Source organism: Dendrobates tinctorius, unplaced genomic scaffold (genome assembly GCF_039654945.1).
Source record: "Dendrobates tinctorius isolate UK_male_01 unplaced genomic scaffold, ASM3965494v1 ptg000022l, whole genome shotgun sequence".
Taxonomy (NCBI): domain Eukaryota; kingdom Metazoa; phylum Chordata; class Amphibia; order Anura; family Dendrobatidae; genus Dendrobates; species Dendrobates tinctorius.
Window position 1 is genome coordinate 67804223 of NW_027361690.1, and position 17776 is coordinate 67821998.

A 17776-nucleotide genomic window follows, 5' to 3' on the forward strand; every position below is an offset into this window, starting at 1 on the left:
GGCACCCCACCTTTCAGCTATTCCCAGTGCTGGCAATGTTTGAATGCTCTTTAGTTGCAGAGCGGAACAGCACAGCTCCATCAGCTGTATAGTGGCCACAGCAGGTACTGCACATCTGCCCCTTTTCTTTCTGTGCAGTTGACTTTGCTGTGCAGCTCCCCTACTGATCACACCCGGCCAGCACTGGGAACAGCTGAATGATGAGGGTGCTGGGTGTTACATCGTCACCAGTCTCTAGGATAGGCCATGAATGTAAAGGTATCGGGCAACTCCACTAATGCAGTTTATTAATGATGCACAGCTCTTCCTACTCCCGTAATCTCACTGTTGTACTGACGTAAGTCTAAAAGCTGACGATACTTGAGTATCCGACTGTAATATACCCGGAGCTGGATTTTGCTGGATTTTTACACTACTTTATTTCCAAGGAACAGAAAAAAAGAGATACACAACCAAGCAAGAAAGTTTTCCGGCCAGAGCCATCCAGCTCCAGCCATGACTCTGTGACCTCGCAGCCTCATGGTCTCCATATGCAACACAAGCCTCATGTCATTCTTCCACCACCACCCCAGATGCATGGGCACCAAAGAGAAAGCTACGGCAACCCTAACAAAAGGCCGTTCAATAACGCAGGTGAGTGACAACTGCACAGCAGCTGCACGTACTCTGCTGACTCTTGGTGTTTTTCTGCTTTTCAACTACATTTGCTTTTAACTCCTTCACGAGAAAACCATTTTCCATTTTTGCGTTTTAATTTTTTTCCGGAATCCCCTTCATCCCAGAGCAATACCTTTTATTTTTCTGTCCAAATAGATATATTACGGCTTGTTTTTTTGCAGGATGAGTTGTAGTGTTGAATGACACCATTAATTTCACCACATAATGCACTGGAGAATGGGAAAAAAAAAATCCAAGTGGAGAGAAGTTGGTAAAAAAAAAAAAAAAGCAATTCCGACATTGTTTATTGGGAATTGTTTTTACGTTGTACATTTTGTGGTAACAATGACCTCGCAATAGGGTTCTGCTCATCAGTAAAATTACAGCGATCCCCAACATGTCCAGTTTTTATATTATTTCAGTGGTGAAAAGAAATTTCTGAAGTTTTCAAAAAAAAATTTTAAGTTATATCGCCATTTTACGAGTCCAATAACGGTTTTTTTTTTGTGTCAATGGAGCTGTGTGACAGCTTATTTTTTACAGGGCAGCAAGACAAAGTTTTTATTGATGCCATTTTGGGATAGATCGTGTTTGATCACTTCTTACAGCATTTTTTGTGGACCTAAAAAAAATTACATTTTCCCCAACTTACTCTGTCGCCTCATTGGGGGACACAGAACCATGGGTGTTATGCTGCTGTCCACTAGGAGGCGACACTATGCATAATCTGAAAAAGATTAACTATGTCTCCTCCTCTGCAGTATACACCCCTGGACGGCGTCAGCCTTCTTCAGTTTTTGCTTAGTGTCGCAAGGAGGCACACCTAAAGAATTTTTTTTTAACTCTATTTTTTTCCCGGATGACAGATGAAGAAAAGCAGGTCTCCTGTGAGAGTCCCGGCATGGCTCCTTCCTCGGCCCCCTATTATGGGGTGCCCGGTTGAAGTAGAGATGGCCGTTCCCCATGTCACTCCTTGCCCAGTCCTGCGGTGCTGGCTCGAAGTTGAGACCCCCCCTCCTTCCCCAATTCCTTTTGGTCTTGGGTTGAGGGCGAGGCGAGATAGAAGCCCCCTGATGGTGACAGCAGCACCCTCCCTAATCCCCCTCTGGGGGTATTAGGTTGAGACGCCTCAGGTAGGGCCTGTACTTCGGTAATCTGCAGCTCACTGTATCCAGAGACCCCAGCCCAGCTTCGGACTCCTGTCGGGGCCGGGGGGAGTGCGGGCAGGCATGGCACATACAGAGACAGGACTCCCTGCACCCATGTCTCTGCGGCAGCACCAGCTCCATAGCGCCTCAGGGGGACCCATCACAGGGCCCCGCTTCCCATTGTGGCCCCACCGCTAGCCTGCCTTCCAATCCGGGGGGGGGGGGGGTCCGGTTAAGATCCGACCCCCTCCCAGACTACCGCGCCGGCCTGGAGCCCTTTTTTGGGCATCGATATCAAATTTAGGTCGCCGCTTCCTCTCCGCCCCCCGGCCCGCCCCCGGATGACAAATATGACACTCTACAGTGTCATAGAAGAGGTGGATCGAGGCAGAAAGGGCGCGTTTTTACACATCTCTGCGCGCTCTTTCTCAGCTCTCCGCCCCTTCTCCCTCCTCATCCTCTCGGTGGCCATTTCTGACGCAGGCATCAGCAGAGCATCACGCCAGCCAGTCTCCGGGGGGCACAGGACTGTGGATCTTCGGCGCTGGACCTAGGGGCACACTGGTGGGGTAAGATCACAGCTCGGGTTTTTTTTGCTCGGCTGTGAATCTGGATTCCCTGTAAGGCTCTCCCCTAAGTTTCCCCTGCATATCCACCCCTGTAGGGCTCTCCCATAGCCTGCCCTTCCACGCTCTGCGCACTATGCCGGGCTCAAGGTACAAGAGAACCACGCAGAATTGCTTTTATGCATTCTGCACAGCCTGCAAAACCACTCTCCCCAGTGGCAGCACGTACCCCCACTGTCGGGACTGTATCCAGAATACGGGGTCAGTACCCCAAGAGGCTCCTACCGATGCTTCAGCGGATGCTACCAGGCCGGAATGGGCTACCCAGATGTCGCAGTCTATGACGCAGTCCATAGATAACCTAACCTCCACATTACTCCAGGCTCTGCAGGGTCATGTCTCGGCTATGAGCGTTACCCAGCAAAGGGATAGCTCCATTCAGGGACAGGCCGTTTGTGGCTCTCCCAGACGTAAGCAGACCCACACGTCGTGCTCCTCTGCGTCATCCCATAGCACACGGTCATCCCCCTCTAGGGAGAGACACCGTAGTTCCAGGTCACCTAGACCGTCCCCTACCAGAGACAAACAACGCACATCTCCACAGCGACCCCCGACTACAGGAGACCTCCGCCCCAGCTCACCCACCAGGGAACGCCTCAACGATACGGAGGATTCGGAAGGCATCTGTGACTCAGACAACGAAACGGAGAGGTCTCTGGTCCCTTGTCCCCCTAGCAATACAGCGCTAGTTGAGGACATAATCTCTTCCATCCATCGGGTGCTGGACATTTCCGATCCAACCCCGGAAGCCCCAGAACACAAGATTTGCTTTGAAGGTGTTCTGAAACCACCTAATGTCTTCTCTAACCACCCGGAATTTCAGGCGATCCTTACTAAGCAGTTTTCGTAGCCTGAGAAGAAATTCACCCATCGCAAATATATGGAGGCTAGGTACCCCTTCCCACAAAAGGACACCAAACAGTGGACAGACCCACCTGAAGTGGACCCCCCAGTCTCTAAGCTAGCAGCACAGATCCTCTTCTCACTGCCAGATAGCTCAACCCTCAGGGACGCAGCAGACCGGCAGATAGAACGCATGGCTCGTTCAGTTTTCGAAGCGGCAGGGGCCTCCCTGGCCCCCGCGTTCGCTTCAGTTTGGGCGGCCAAGGCCATTCTGGCTTGGGCCAAAAAATTGCAAGCTGGCCTCCAAGCATCAAATCCTGAGCTGTCGGACCAAGCGGTTCAAATAGCAGTGGTAGCAGATTACATGCTTCATGCAGCCCTGGATTCCGCAAGAGGTGTAGCGGGGATAGCAGCAAACGCCATAACAATTCGGCGTATCCTCTGGCTGCGGGAATGGAAAGCGGATGCGGCCTCAAAGAAGTCCCTCACGCATCTCCCATACCTCAGTGGACGGCTTTTCGGTGAAAAGTTGGACACAATGATATCCAACGCCGCTGGGGGGGGTAAGAGTACCTCTCTCACTCAACTAAAACCTAAACGCACGTTTAAACGGCGTAACCAAACAAGATTCCGATCCTTTCGGAATTCTTCGGGCTGGTCCGTCTCGCACCCAGCACAAAATCGTAACCGCTCTCCACGCAGGGACAACCCACAGGCGGCGCAGAGGCCGGACAGAAGCTGGCAGTCGAAAGCAGGCCAGGCGAAGCCCAAAGGAGGAAAACCTCCGAATTTCGCCTCATCATGACTCACGAACTCCGGAAGACACCCCACCAGTAGGCGGACGACTTCTACTCTTTCAGCAAGTCTGGCTGCCTATTACAGAAGACAGGTGGGTCAGGGAAATAGTGTCTTCCAGATACAAGATAGAGTTCACTTCCAGTCCACCAAACCGGTTCTTCCTCTCTGTTCCACCACGCGACCGAACGCTTCCGAGGGTTCTACTCCAATCTATTCGTAGTCCCCAAGAAAGGAGGCAGCGTCCGGCCCATACTAGACCTAAAACAACTCAACAAATATGTACGGGTTCATCATTTTCGCATGGAGTCCCTTCGGTCCATCATTGCATCCATGGAGCAGGGAGAATATCTCGCCTCCATAGACATACAAGACGCATACCTGCATATACCAATTGCTCCCGCCCATCAAAGATTTCTCAGGTTCGCGATCAACCAGGACCACTACCAGTTCGTGGCTCTCCCGTTCGGACTCGCCACGGCTCCCAGAACATTTACCAAGATCATGGCAGCCACCATGGACGTTATACACTCCAGAGGCATTGTAGTCGTTCCATACCTGGACGATCTTCTCATCAAGGCCTCCACCTTCAAGGACTGCGAGGTCAGCGTCTCAATCACAATCAACACTCTGAGTCGCCTGGGCTGGCTAGTCAACTTGCAAAAGTCATCGACGACCCCGAGTCAGTCCCTGATCTTCCTGGATGCTATTCGACACCTCCGGGGGGGCTGGTGCTCCTTCCCAGGGACAAGGCACTGGCTCTCCGTCTGGGAGTTTGCATACTCCTCCGCAATCCCCCCCGATCTCTCCGGTTTGCCATGAGAGTCCTCGGCAGGATGGCAGCAGCAATGGAGGTGGTACCATTTGCCCAGTTTCACCTCAGGCCTCTTCAACTAGCCATCCTCAGGTCCTGGGACAGGAATCCTTTCTCCCTCGACAGGGAGTCCCGGCTAACATCGTCAACCAGGCGGTCCCTACACTGGTGGCTCAAGCCAACTTCGCTTGCAAGGGGAAAATCCTTTCTCTCAGGTCAATGGAAGGTTCTGACCCACCGATGCAAGCCTGACAGATTGGGGTGCGGTGCACCTACATCACAGGGCACAAGGCAAGTGGTCACCAGTGGAAGCGACCTTGCCCATCAACATCCTGGGAATTCGGGCCATCCTCCTGGCATTGAGAGCCTTTCATCACTTGCTGGCAGCCTCTCATATCAGGATACAGTCGGACAATGCCACGGCGGTGGCATATGTGAATCACCAAGCGGGACCCACAGTACCCAGGCGATGAGAGAAGTGGCTCATATCCTCCACTGGGCGGAGGACACGAGGTCGGTACTCTCTGCGGTCCACATTCCGGGTGTGGACAACTGGGAAGCCGACTTCCTCAGCAGACAAAGAATGGACTCGGGGGAGTGGTCTCTCCATCCCGAAATTTTTCATCAGATCTACCATTGCTGGGGGACCCCGGACGTGGACCTAATGGCATCCCATCTCAATGCCAAGGCCTCCCATTTCATGGCCAGGACACTCGACCCGTGGTCGCTCGGAGCGGATGCCCTGGTTCAGGACTGGACCCTGTTCAAGCTCCTGTACATTTTTCCACCCCTCCCCCTGATCTCCAGAGTCGTGAGGAAGATCAAACAATAGGGAGTTCCAACCATCCTGATCGCGCCGGACTGGCCCAGACGTACATGGTACGCCGACATCGTACAACTTACAGCAGGCGACCCCTGGCGTCTCCCCGACCGTCACGACCTTCTGTCACAAGGTCCGTTCTACCATCAGAACTCAGGGGTTCTCAATTTGACGGCATGGCCCTTGAGACCTGGGTTCTAACCCAGGCAAGGCTCTCACCGGACGTCATTACAACCATGATCAGGGCAAGGAAGTCAGCCTCCGCCAAGATCTATTACCGTACCTGGAGAGCTTTCTTTACCTGGTGCGAATCTCGCGGACAGGTCCCACTCCCTTATTCCCTCCCAAAGGTACTTGGTTTTCTTCAATCGGGCCTGGACGCCAGGCTATCCCTAAGCTCGCTTAAGAGCCAGGTGTTAGTGCATTCAGTGCTTTTCCAAAGGCGTATTGCAAACAAGCCGCAAGTAAGGACTTTTCTCCAGGGAGTTTCCCGATTAGCTCCCCCCTACAGACGTCCACTGGAAACGTGGGACCTCAACCTGGTCCTGACAGCATTGCAGGCACCACCTTTCGAACCCCTTAAGGAAGTCCCACTCCGCATTCTGTCACAGAAGGTGTTTTTTCTGGTGGCAATCGCCTCGCTACGCAGGGTGTCTGAATTGTCAGCACTCTCCTGCAGACGGCCCTTCCTATCCTTTCACCAGGACAAGGTGGTTCTCCGTACAGTACCTTCCTTCCTTCCGAAGGTTGTGTCCAACTTCCACCTCAATGAGAAAATTTCACTGCCGTCCATTTGCCCGGTTGCGGTTCATAGAGTGGAGAAGGCTCTGCATACGCTTGACCTCGTCAGGGCATTGCGTATATACAGTGCCTACAAGTAGTATTCAACCCCCTGCAGATTTAGCAGGTTTACACATTCGGAATTATCTTGGCATTGTGACATTTGGACTGTAGATCAGCCTGGAAGTGTGAAATGCACTGCAGCAAAAAAGAATGTTATTTCTTTGTTTAATTTTTTTTTAAATTGTGAAAAGTTTATTCAGAGGGTCATTTATTATTCAACCCCTCAAACCACCAGAATTCTGTTTGGTTCCCCTAAAGTATTAAGAAGTATTTCAGGCACAAAGAACAATGAGCTTCACATGTTTGGATTAATTATCTCTTTTTCCAGCCTTTTCTGACTATTTAAGACCCTCCCCAAACTTGTGAACAGCACTCATACATGGTCAACATGGGAAAGACAAAGGAGCATTCCAAGGCCATCAGAGACAAGATCGTGGAGGGTCACAAGGCTGGCAAGGGGTACAAAACCCTTTCCAACGAGTTGGGCCTACCTGTCTCCACTGTTGGGAGCATCATCCGGAAGTGGAAGGCTTATGGAACTACTGTTAGCCTTCCACGGCCTGGACAGCCTTTGAAAGTTTCCTCCCGTGCCGAGGCCAGGCTTGTCCGAAGAGTCAAGGCTAACCCAAGGACAACAAGGAAGGAGCTCCGGGAAGATCTCATGGCAGTGGGGACATTGGTTTCAGTCATTACCATAAGTAACGTACTCCACCGCAATGGTCTCCGTTCCAGACGAGCCCGTAAGGTACCTTTACTTTCAAAGCGTCATGTCAAGGCTTGTCTACAGTTTGCTCATGATCACTTGGAGGACTCTGAGACAGACTGGTTCAAGGTTCTCTGGTCTGATGAGACCAAGATCGAGATCTTTGGTGCCAAACACACATGTGACGTTTGGAGACTGGATGGCACTGCATACGACCCCAAGAATACCATCCCTACAGTCAAGCATGGTGGTGGCAGCATCATGCTGTGGGGCTGTTTCTCAGCCAAGGGGCCTGGCCATCTGGTCCGGATCCATGGGAAGATGGATAGCACGGCCTACCTGGAGATTTTGGCCAAGAACCTCCGCTCCTCCATCAAGGATCTTAAGATGGGTCGTCATTTCATCTTCCAACAAGACAACGACCCAAAGCACACAGCCAACAAAACCAAGGCCTGGTTCAAGAGGCAAAAAATCAAGGTGTTGGAGTGGCCTAGTCAGTCTCCTGACCTTAACCCAATTGAAAACTTGTGGAAGGAGCTCAAGATTAAAGTCCACATGAGACACCCAAAGAACCTAGATAACTTGGAGAAGATCTGCATGGAGGAGTGGGCCAAGATAACTCCAGAGACCTGTGCCGGCCTGATCAGGTCTTATAAAAGACGATTATTAGCTGTAATTGCAAACAAGGGTTATTCCACAAAATATTAAACCTAGGGGTTGAATAATAATTGACCCACACTTTTATGTTTAAAATTTATTAAAATTTAACTGAGCAACATAACTTTTTGGTTTGTAAGATTTATGCATCTGTTAATAAATCCTGCTCTTGTGTGAAGTTTGAAGGCTCTAACTTATTTGCATCTTATCAAACCTGCTAAATCTGCAGGGGGTTGAATACTACTTGTAGGCACTGTATTTGTCTAGGACTGCACCCTTCCGGAAGTCTGATTCCCTTTTCCTTCTTCTGGAAGGCGTTCGCAAGGGTCTGCCGGGTTCCAACGCTACCCTTGCCAGGTGGATCAAGTCCACCATACAAGAGGCTTACCGCCTTAACAACTCTCCTCTTCCGGCCGGTATCACGGCACACTCTACGCGGGCAGTAGGGGCCTCCTGGGCCATTCGGCACCAGGCTTCAGCACAAGAAGTGTGTAAGGCTGCCACTTAGACTAGTCTACACACGTTTACGAAACACTACAGTGTTCATACCCAGTTCTCAGCGGATGCGAGCCTGGGTAGATGGGTTCTGCAGGCGGCAGTGTCCCAAGTTTAGGGACCTGCTAGCACAATATTCGTCCATTGCTTCCCACCCAGGGACTGCTTTGGGACGTCCCATGGTTCTGTGTTCCCCAATGAGGCGACAGAGTAAAGGAGATTTTTGTGTACTCACCGGAAAAATCTCTTTCTCTTAGCCTCTAATTGGGGGACACAGCTCCCACCCTGTTGCCCTTACGGGCCGTTGTTACGGTTCAGTTCTCATATTGTTCTTTGAGCTCGCACAGAGTGGCCTTCTTACAGTCATGGTTATGTTGTTTCTGTTATGTTCCTCCTAATGCTTTTGCACAAAACTGGAGAAGGCTGACGCCGTCCAGGGGTGTATACTGCAGAGGAGGAGCCATAGTTAATCTTTTTCAGATTATGCATAGTGTCGCCTCCTAGTAGACCGCAGCATAACACCCATGGTTCTGTGTCCCCCAGTTAGAGGCTAAGAGAAAGAGATTTTACGACGAGTACACAAAAATCTCCTTTTTCATTGTTCTTAATAGTCTACTTTGGGTACTTGAATCTGGGATCATCTGATCACTTGGCTATGTACAGCGATGCCACAGCAGATCCCCCGGCTATCATAGCAACCTATCGGCGACCCGCGATCACGTCATGGGGGTGCCAGTGGGATGTCGCGCCCCTATGGTGACGTGTGTTAAATGCCGCTGTCATTCTCTGACACCTGCGATTGTTAGATGCAGGTCTTGGCTGTAACAGGACATGTATGGCGCATGTCATGAATGGGTTAATGAATCTTTTGTGACTTATTCTCCATTATGGTCACAAGTGCAATTTGAGAATTAGACATAATGATTTTTCTGTGATTTATTTAATTTTTGATACCCGTTTTCTTTTTTTCAGATCGAGGCGAGTGGAGAGATCGGAAATTTAATTATGGGGGCAATAATAACCAGCAATGGAGTGGGGACCGTCACCACCAGTATGAGCAGCACCGATACAAGGATCACCACTATTCTGACCGGCGCCCTCCTGGGGATCCTCGGAGAAATGCTGCTAACTACAGGCCAAACACCGCATCTCGTAAAAGGCCCTATGAACAGTATAATAACGAGCGAGATCACCGAGGTCACAGGGAATATTACGACAGGTATTGATCACTGACATACAGTAGTATTTCTACTTAAAAGCATTCAATGGAAGAAACCAAATGATCACTTATTACCCCAACAGGTGATAACTTGTTGATTGGTGGGTGTCCAACATTTGGGACTTGCACCAATTGACTGAACAGGGAACTTTTATCACATGATTGACCACTACTCCATTACTTCTTATGGGGCAACTGAATGTTGTGCTCAGCTTCTCTCAGCCGCCCCATGCACAATGAATGGAGCAGCAGTCAGGGAATCCATTTTGTAATGGAGATAAAAGTGCCCTGTCAAGAATAAAAATTCCCCGATTTTAAATCTGTATGGGTCCCATGACTTGGACCCCACAAATCAATAAGTTATCAATTATTTTGTGGATAGATAACTTGTTTTAACCAGAGAACCCCTTTTAAGTATTTGCTTGTTTTTCACAGTACCATCTTTAGTAATAAGAACTACGAAGTGTCTGAAAAACAATGGCTAATATTTGCTGACGTTGGATTTATGTTTCCACAGACATCACCATGACAATAAGCGGAGGCGAGCAGATGAATTTCGGGGTCAAGGTTATCATCAGCAGGACTTTCGACGAATGGGGTCTGACCACAGGCCACCTATGGGATACCATGGCCAAGGACCTTCTGACCATTACCGGTCATTTCATCCAGAAAAATCTGGAGATTATAAAGGTTCTTCCCAGCAGTCGTCATCTCTTTCAGACCCTCGATCTGCTCCTGCTCAGAGATCCCCTCATGACACAAAACCTCCATTGGACCGATCATTAGAACAGAAGGGCACAGACTACAATTGGAATTCCAGGAGAACATAGGAAAGACTTCTATTACAAGCCCACAATGGCCACTTGCTAATGGTGGACCTAGCTGCTATAGACTGTGCTCATCTGAGAGTCCGGAGTCCTGGTATACTGACATGTGGCATATGGCTTCCTCTTCAGGAGATGAAACCTGTGCCAAGCATATGAAGTGAACAGATACATTTTGCTTGTTAGGTTTTCCATCATTTCAGTTATGTTTCCCTTCAGGTGCTTAGGTGAAATATCAGACTCCTACATTATAAAGTATTCCTTGAAGAATGGGCGGCGCGGTCAGGAGAATGTGATTCCTGTCGATGTGTCATGCAGTTCAGGGCCGTGAAGACGTGTCCATGAATGAAGTCTGAGGCGTTTTATGGACAAAGCAAGTGTTTATCTGTCAACTGTACTTGTGCACAAAGTGCTCACATGATTGTGCTTTCTAATAGATCCGGATACAGTGAAGACAAACCACCAGATGGTTGTACACAACATGGCGAAAGAAAATGCTGCAGACCGGGCAGCAAACATCTCTTACCCATCCAACACAGTAGTATTCCCCCCCAAGATGTTAGGCTTAGAAGGTTTTTTGGACACCTTCACTGATCCCCGCACACATTACGCTCCCACATCATATCTAGTTACCACTTCAGTGTTTTCTACAATACGGACCAGCTAGCCATACTTCTGTATCCATCACCCTGTGTGTAGCCCCCCGATAACACTGTACACTTCCTGTAACCGCACCTGGACACAGCAGTGCAGACTAAACTTGGTCATATAGCTTTACTAAAACTCTGCAGTATCGCCTGAGTATGGCCCTTATTTATAGGTGGCACCCAATATGTAAGAATATGAGACCATCCCTTTGGCACCTTTCATTGAAAGTGAAAACTTTCAAATACCTATTTGGAATAAATGATGTACTGAAATCCCCAAAGTGCTACTGCCAAAAGAAAATCCCACTTGTATAGAATATATAATCTGAAAGGAATTATCAAGTATTAGAAAAAGTGGCTGCTGTCTTCTTGAAACAGCGCCACACCTGCCCATAGGTTCTGTGTGGTATTGCAGCAATACCAGACACAATCTGTGGACGGGCACACTACTATTTCTGGGAGAAATCGGCCATGTTTCGCTAATCCTGAGCAATCCCTTTAATGGCATTATAGTATTAGGAGGCTGGTATCGCCAGACATATGGATGTGTGCGCCCGTGCGTTCTCCGAACCTCTGACATTAGGTCAGGGAGCAGGTAAGATTCCCAAGTCATGCCGAATGTTGGGTTAATCTGGATTAAGAATGGCATATTTTCCCTCCTTATTACTTTCCATATTTATTACCTTTTCATTTAATTTTAGTTGTTAGAATAGTTTCAGCAGTGGCGAAATGAAAAATGGTTTTGTGTTTCGGCTTCTGCCAAAAAATGTGGACTATGAAGGCAAAATAGACTTTTGTAAGAGTCCGTAGGGTATAATCCTACAGAATGGTAACTGGACGACATTGGAGGAACCGCATTGTGGGTACAATTTTATCAGACTTCATCCTCATGGTACAGAAAGATGCCATATTGATGTGGTGCAGACATTTAATTCACAAAGTCAATTTTTGTTGCAGATTTTAAACATTGGATTTGACCCCCTTTAATGAGCAAGGTGAAATCCAATGTGAATCCTCAGCAAAAAAAGAATACAAATCTGCATGTAACGCTTGTCATGAACTTCCACTTTTCAGCACCATTTTTCTTTACTTTCATCTAACTGGGGCTGAAATTCTGTTCCAATTTCTTATTAAATCTTCATAGCAATCAGAGTTCAGAATATGTTCTAATGATAAATTGCTGGTACTTGCATCTGCCACTAGAGGGAGTTTGAGTTCATTGCTCCCTCTAGTGGAGACTGCTGGTAGCCAGCATGATATTAATTAATTCTAAATTTCTAGAGAAATGAATTAAAACTAAGTGATGAATTTGTGTGGTTCAGGCAGCATTTGTAATTAAATATTGTAAGATATTCTGCCTGAATAGACCAGAATATTTACATAGAGGCACATATTCTTAATTAAACTGGAGGGCAAGCTCAAGACTATTTTTTTTGTGTGGATTCCTCTTTGCACTATTTGTATTCGTTGACTATATCTAGTGCACATATGTATAAGAACCATGTTAGACAATTACTCCATGTTAATATTCTGCCAATTTTCATCTGTTTAAATGATAGTAGGATGCACCCTATGTTGGACTGTCAGATTGAGGGTTCACACTCTAAGTACAGGTAGAGCAGACCTCAGCTTGATCTGATGCAGGGTGAGAGGTTGCAACTCCCAAATAATGTAATGTAATATACTGTAATATAATACAGTACATGCATCTCTTTGGTTCTGACATATAAGTACATTGAAATTAATGGGAGTTTTAGAAAAAAAAAGCCAATGAGCAAACCTCAAATAGTAGACGGTTACTTGGGTTTTTTTGATGCTTGTTTAGATTTTTTTTAAATCTGTTTGCTTCCAGAAACAGCTCCACTTTTCTATACAGGCTTTGATATTTCAACTCACCCCATTGTCTTGAACTGGGGTGGCACTGTCTCTGGCACCTTCGACATATTAGTATGCTGCTATGTTCCACTAACATATAATGAACAGTGAATTCATGGATTATAATCAAGACTTAGCTGTGTGTCATCCTTGTATAATTTGCACTCATTAGTATTAGGCTGAAATAATTTAGAAACAATTGAAATAATTGATTAATATTCTCCCACTTCTGCAACTGCAGCAATGAAAAATACTAGAGATTGTATTAATGAAGTATTTCACCATGGCCCGGTATTAATCTGGAAATGGTCACAGTAAGTGTACAAGTGCCTTAGTAATCGTGTCATACCGCTTTGTTGTAGACAAGCCATAACCTGCTGCCATGTTCACCGCTCATCTTTTGTTCTTGTGCTGTAATCTGTATGATCTTAAAGAATCTTCTTCACAGCAAGTATTTTAAGTAATCTGTATTTTAAGGGAACTTTGTATTTTCCCATGATCACTGCATGTTTGCTTTGCTGTAAAAAAAGAAAAAAGGGATCTGGTATATTGTGAAGACCATGCTGGTATACCAATGTCCAGCATTGTGAAGGCCATGCCGGTATACCAGTGTCCAGCATTGTGAATTCTGTGCTGGTATACCAGTATCCAGCATTGTGAAGGCCGTGCCGGTATACCAGTGTCCAGCATTGTGAAGACCATGCCGGTGTACCAATGTCCAGCATTGTGAAGGCCGTGCTGGTATACCAGTGTCCAGCATTGTGAAGGCCGTGCAAAAATACCAGTGTCCAGCATTGTGAAGGCCGTGCTGGTATACCAGTGTCCAGCATTGTGAAGGCCGTGCCGGTTTACACTTGTCCAGCATTGTGGAGGCCGTGCCGGTGTACTAGTTTCCAGCATTGTGAAGGCCGTGCCGGTGTACCAGTGTCCAGCATTGTGAAGGCCGTGCCGGTGTACCAGTGTCCAGCATTGTGAAGGCCATGCCGGTGTACCAATGTCCAGCATTGTGAAGGCCGTGCTGGTATACCAGTGTCCAGCATTGTGGAGGCCGTGCCGGTGTACTAGTTTCCAGCATTGTGAAGGCCGTGCCGGTTTACACTTGTCCAGCATTGTGGAGGCCGTGCCGGTGTACTAGTTTCCAGCATTGTGAAGGCCGTGCCGGTGTACCAGTGTCCAGCATTGTGAAGGCCGTGCCGGTATACCAGTGTCCAGCATTGTGATGACCATGCCGGTGTACCAATGTCCAGCATTGTGAAGGCCGTGCTGGTATACCAGTGTCCAGCATTGTGAAGGCCGTGCTGGTATACCAGTGTCCAGCATTGTGAAGGCCGTGCTGGTATACCAGTGTCCAGCATTGTGAAGGCCGTGCCGGTTTACACTTGTCCAGCATTGTGGAGGCCGTGCCGGTGTACTAGTTTCCAGCATTGTGAAGGCCGTGCTGGTGTACCAGTGTCCAGCATTGTGAAGGCCGTGCCGGTGTACCAGTGTCCAGCATTGTGAAGGCCGTGCCGGTGTACCAGTGTCCAGCATTGTGAAGGCCGTGCCGGTGTACCAGTGTCCAGCATTGTGAAGGCCGTGCCGGTTTACACTTGTCCAGCATTGTGGAGGCCGTGCCGGTGTACTAGTTTCCAGCATTGTGAAGGCCGTGCTGGTGTACCAGTGTCCAGCATTGTGAAGGCCGTGCCGGTGTACCAGTGTCCAGCATTGTGAAGGCCGTGCCGGTGTACCAGTGTCCAGCATTGTGAAGGCCGTGCTGGTGTACCAGTGTCCAGCATTGTGAAGGCCGTGCCGGTGTACCAGTGTCCAGCATTGTGAAGGCCGTGCCGGTGTACCAGTGTCCAGCATTGTGAAGGCCGTGCCGGTGTACACTTATCCAGCATTGTGGAGGCCGTGCCAGTGTACCAGTATCCAGCATTGTGAAGGCCGTGCCGGTGTACCAGTATCCAGCATTGTGAAGGCCGTGCCGGTGTACCAGTGTCCAGCACTGTGAAGGCCGTGCCGGTGTACCAGTGTCCAGCATTGTGAAGGCCGTGCCGGTGTACACTTATCCAGCATTGTGGAGGCCGTGCCAGTGTACCAGTATCCAGCATTGTGAAGGCCGTGCCGGTGTACCAGTATCCAGCATTGTGAAGGCCGTGCCGGTGTACTAGTTTCCAGCACTGTGAAGGCCGTGCTGGTGTACCAGTGTCCAGCATTGTGAAGGCTGTGCCAGTGTACCAGTATCCAGCATTGTGAAGGCTGTGCCAGTGTACCAGTATCCAGCATTGTGAAGGCTTTGCCGGTGTACCAGTGTCCAACATTGCGAAGACTATGCCGGTGTACCAGTGTCCAGCATTGTGAAGGCCATGCCGGTGTACCAGTATCCAGCAGGATTTTCAGGGGTTGTCACTACTGTGCATAGCAGCCATGTTGGATTGTAGCTGAATGCTTTGGTCCTATTGCTTGCTATGGGCAAAGAACGGTTGGACTTTTTTTTTGTCTGCAGCTTTCATAAACGGTGTTCAGTATGTTATCATTTTTTTCTTTTGTTATTTATTCAAACATGGTGATTGATGAAAAATCCTATATTAGGGGATAACAAAATGCAAAAACATTTGATATTTATCTTCTGAACTGAGTGAGAGCTATAGGAGACTGATAAAGGCCTCCGAGAAACTCTCAGACATTTTTATGACCTCACATGGTAAAATATCAGTCTTAAGAACCCCTCTTTAAACCCTAAGACCATACATAAACCCATTCAGAAATCTGACACAAACTTTAGTGCATTATCCAGCATAGAGTTTATTATGGATTTGCAGAATTTTGGTCCATCAGCCAAGTCTGTAGTCCGCAGTCATCGGATCAGAGCCCTACGAACCTCCTACCTGCCAGCATCCCCGGTACTTGTACTGATTAGTAGGCCCAACGTGACATGCGTATATAACTCCACAACAATAACATCGTGCTGGGACTAATCAGAAGAGGATGAAAGCAAGGACTAGGTCTGGTCATAATCTACTGACGTATCTGCTGGACCAGGGTTTTCGAAATCTTTTCGCTCCGCTCTAATTTACATATAAATTCAGAACATTAGTTGTACATCAGATGAGCGCTCTGCACCACTTTTGACAGCTGTAGCAGATTTGTCCCCAATCTTTCTACTAAACCAGCTTTGGATGTAGCAGAGAAGTTCCCTTTGTATCCAATCCTGAGCGTGGGAAAAAAACACGTTGATCACTATGTTCCATGGTTTTCCTGATGTTATATCACAATATAAGCTTATAGTGATCCAAGTCCAGTTTATTAGAACTGCAGGAGGTGTTGCAGTGAATGACATACATATTACAGCCGTGTAAAATAGGCCTTAAAAACACTAAGGTCCAGAAAAGATTAACTCCTTTATTCACAAAAATGAAGTATTTGAAACGTACGATAACCAAGACTTTGTCTTCGCGCCATCTCTAAATACAGACACGACTAGTAAGGTATGTTATTAATTTATATTTGTGAAAAGGCCATTTTCTTTGTGTTTTCCTGTGTAAATAGATTGTTTATATAGTATGTATTAAATTTTCCTACATTGTAAACTGCTGTACATTTCATTCTTGTATATTAAAATGTGATTGAAGTTTTTTCACGTTTTTTTTTTTACTTGTCTTGCGGCTTCTTTTTTTATATGTAATGATGCAAATGGTCACATCTTGAAATGCATTATAGCAAGTGTGCCAAAGGCCTGGAGTCTAACCAAGGAGAAACTTAAGTAACCTGTCCCAAATTTGCCCACTGCCATTCATTGTGGCCAGAAGTATCAGTCAAGCAGCTGTAAAGTGACCCTCGTCCCTGTTTACTTAGAAAAAAGGCGTTGTCCAGTTCATCACCTGACAGCACCATGGAGGACGTCCTCCTTATCCTCATTGGGACAGGAAACAACGAGAGTTTAAAACGACCCTCTAAACACCCTCCAGTGTTTTCCCTGTCCCAATGAGGAGAGTGAGGCTCCTATGAAGAAAGGACTAAAGCGCTCCAGCTCCCATAAAATCGTAGATTTTTATTCTTCCATTAAAAGCATTAGACAAATGGCATGCTCATGTGAGGCAGCTCAGGGAACAAGGGACGCGTTTCGATCAATAAGATCTTTATCACAACCTGTCTGCAGATGGCAACAATGAACTATTTAACCCCTTACCTACAATTGACGTAATATTCCGTCCATGTGACCATGGACCTAATTACCATGGACGGAATATTACGTCACGGACCGCCCCCGACACGTTAACCCCTTGCACACCGCGATCAAACGCGATCGCGGTGTACCGGGGGTTAAAGGGAAGCATCGGCAGGGAGGGGGCTCCCTCCGTGCTTCCCTGAGCCCCCCACAGCAGCACAATGTGCAGCGCTGCTGCAGGGGGCTCCTTTCCTCCAGGCCCCCGAATCCAAGATGGCGACGGGGGCCTGAGGAAGCTGGCTTCCTCAGTGCCTGCAAAGCGCAGGCATGAGGAAGTCTGCAGCAGTGCCTGTGACAGATCGCTGATCTGTCACAGTGATCTGTGATGTGACAGATCAGCGATCTGTCACAGGACAGTGATGTCCCACCTGGGACAAGGTAATAAAGTAAAAAAAAAAAAGTGTTAAAAATAATTTTAAAAAAATCGCTAAATAAATTAGTAAAAAAAAAAAAAAATATTCCCCAATAAATCCATTTTTTCAAAATAAAAAAAACCAAAAACAATAAAAGTACACATCGCCGCGTCCGTAATGACCTGCCCTATAAAACTGTCCCATTAGTTAACCCCTTTAGCGAACCCCTTAAAAAATAAAAATAAACGAA

At 47.6% G+C, this 17776-nt stretch overlaps 1 protein-coding gene across 4 annotated transcripts in view; it reads left to right on the forward strand.

The window, feature by feature from the left end:
* Nucleotides 1–16581, forward strand: part of CHD2 (chromodomain helicase DNA binding protein 2) — a 157202-nt gene extending 140621 nt beyond the window's left edge. For 3 of the 4 annotated variants that reach the window (XM_073568752.1, XM_073568749.1, XM_073568753.1), the window contains 3 exons: nucleotides 429–633; nucleotides 9374–9620; nucleotides 10138–16581. In XM_073568752.1, coding sequence (XP_073424853.1) covers nucleotides 429–633; nucleotides 9374–9620; nucleotides 10138–10450 — 765 coding nt within the window. In that variant the 3' untranslated portion in view covers nucleotides 10451–16581. The remainder of the gene's footprint in view (nucleotides 1–428; nucleotides 634–9373; nucleotides 9621–10137) is intronic. The other variant, XM_073568751.1, reaches the window with a different exon arrangement.
* The last annotated feature ends 1195 nt before the right edge of the window (nucleotides 16582–17776 follow it).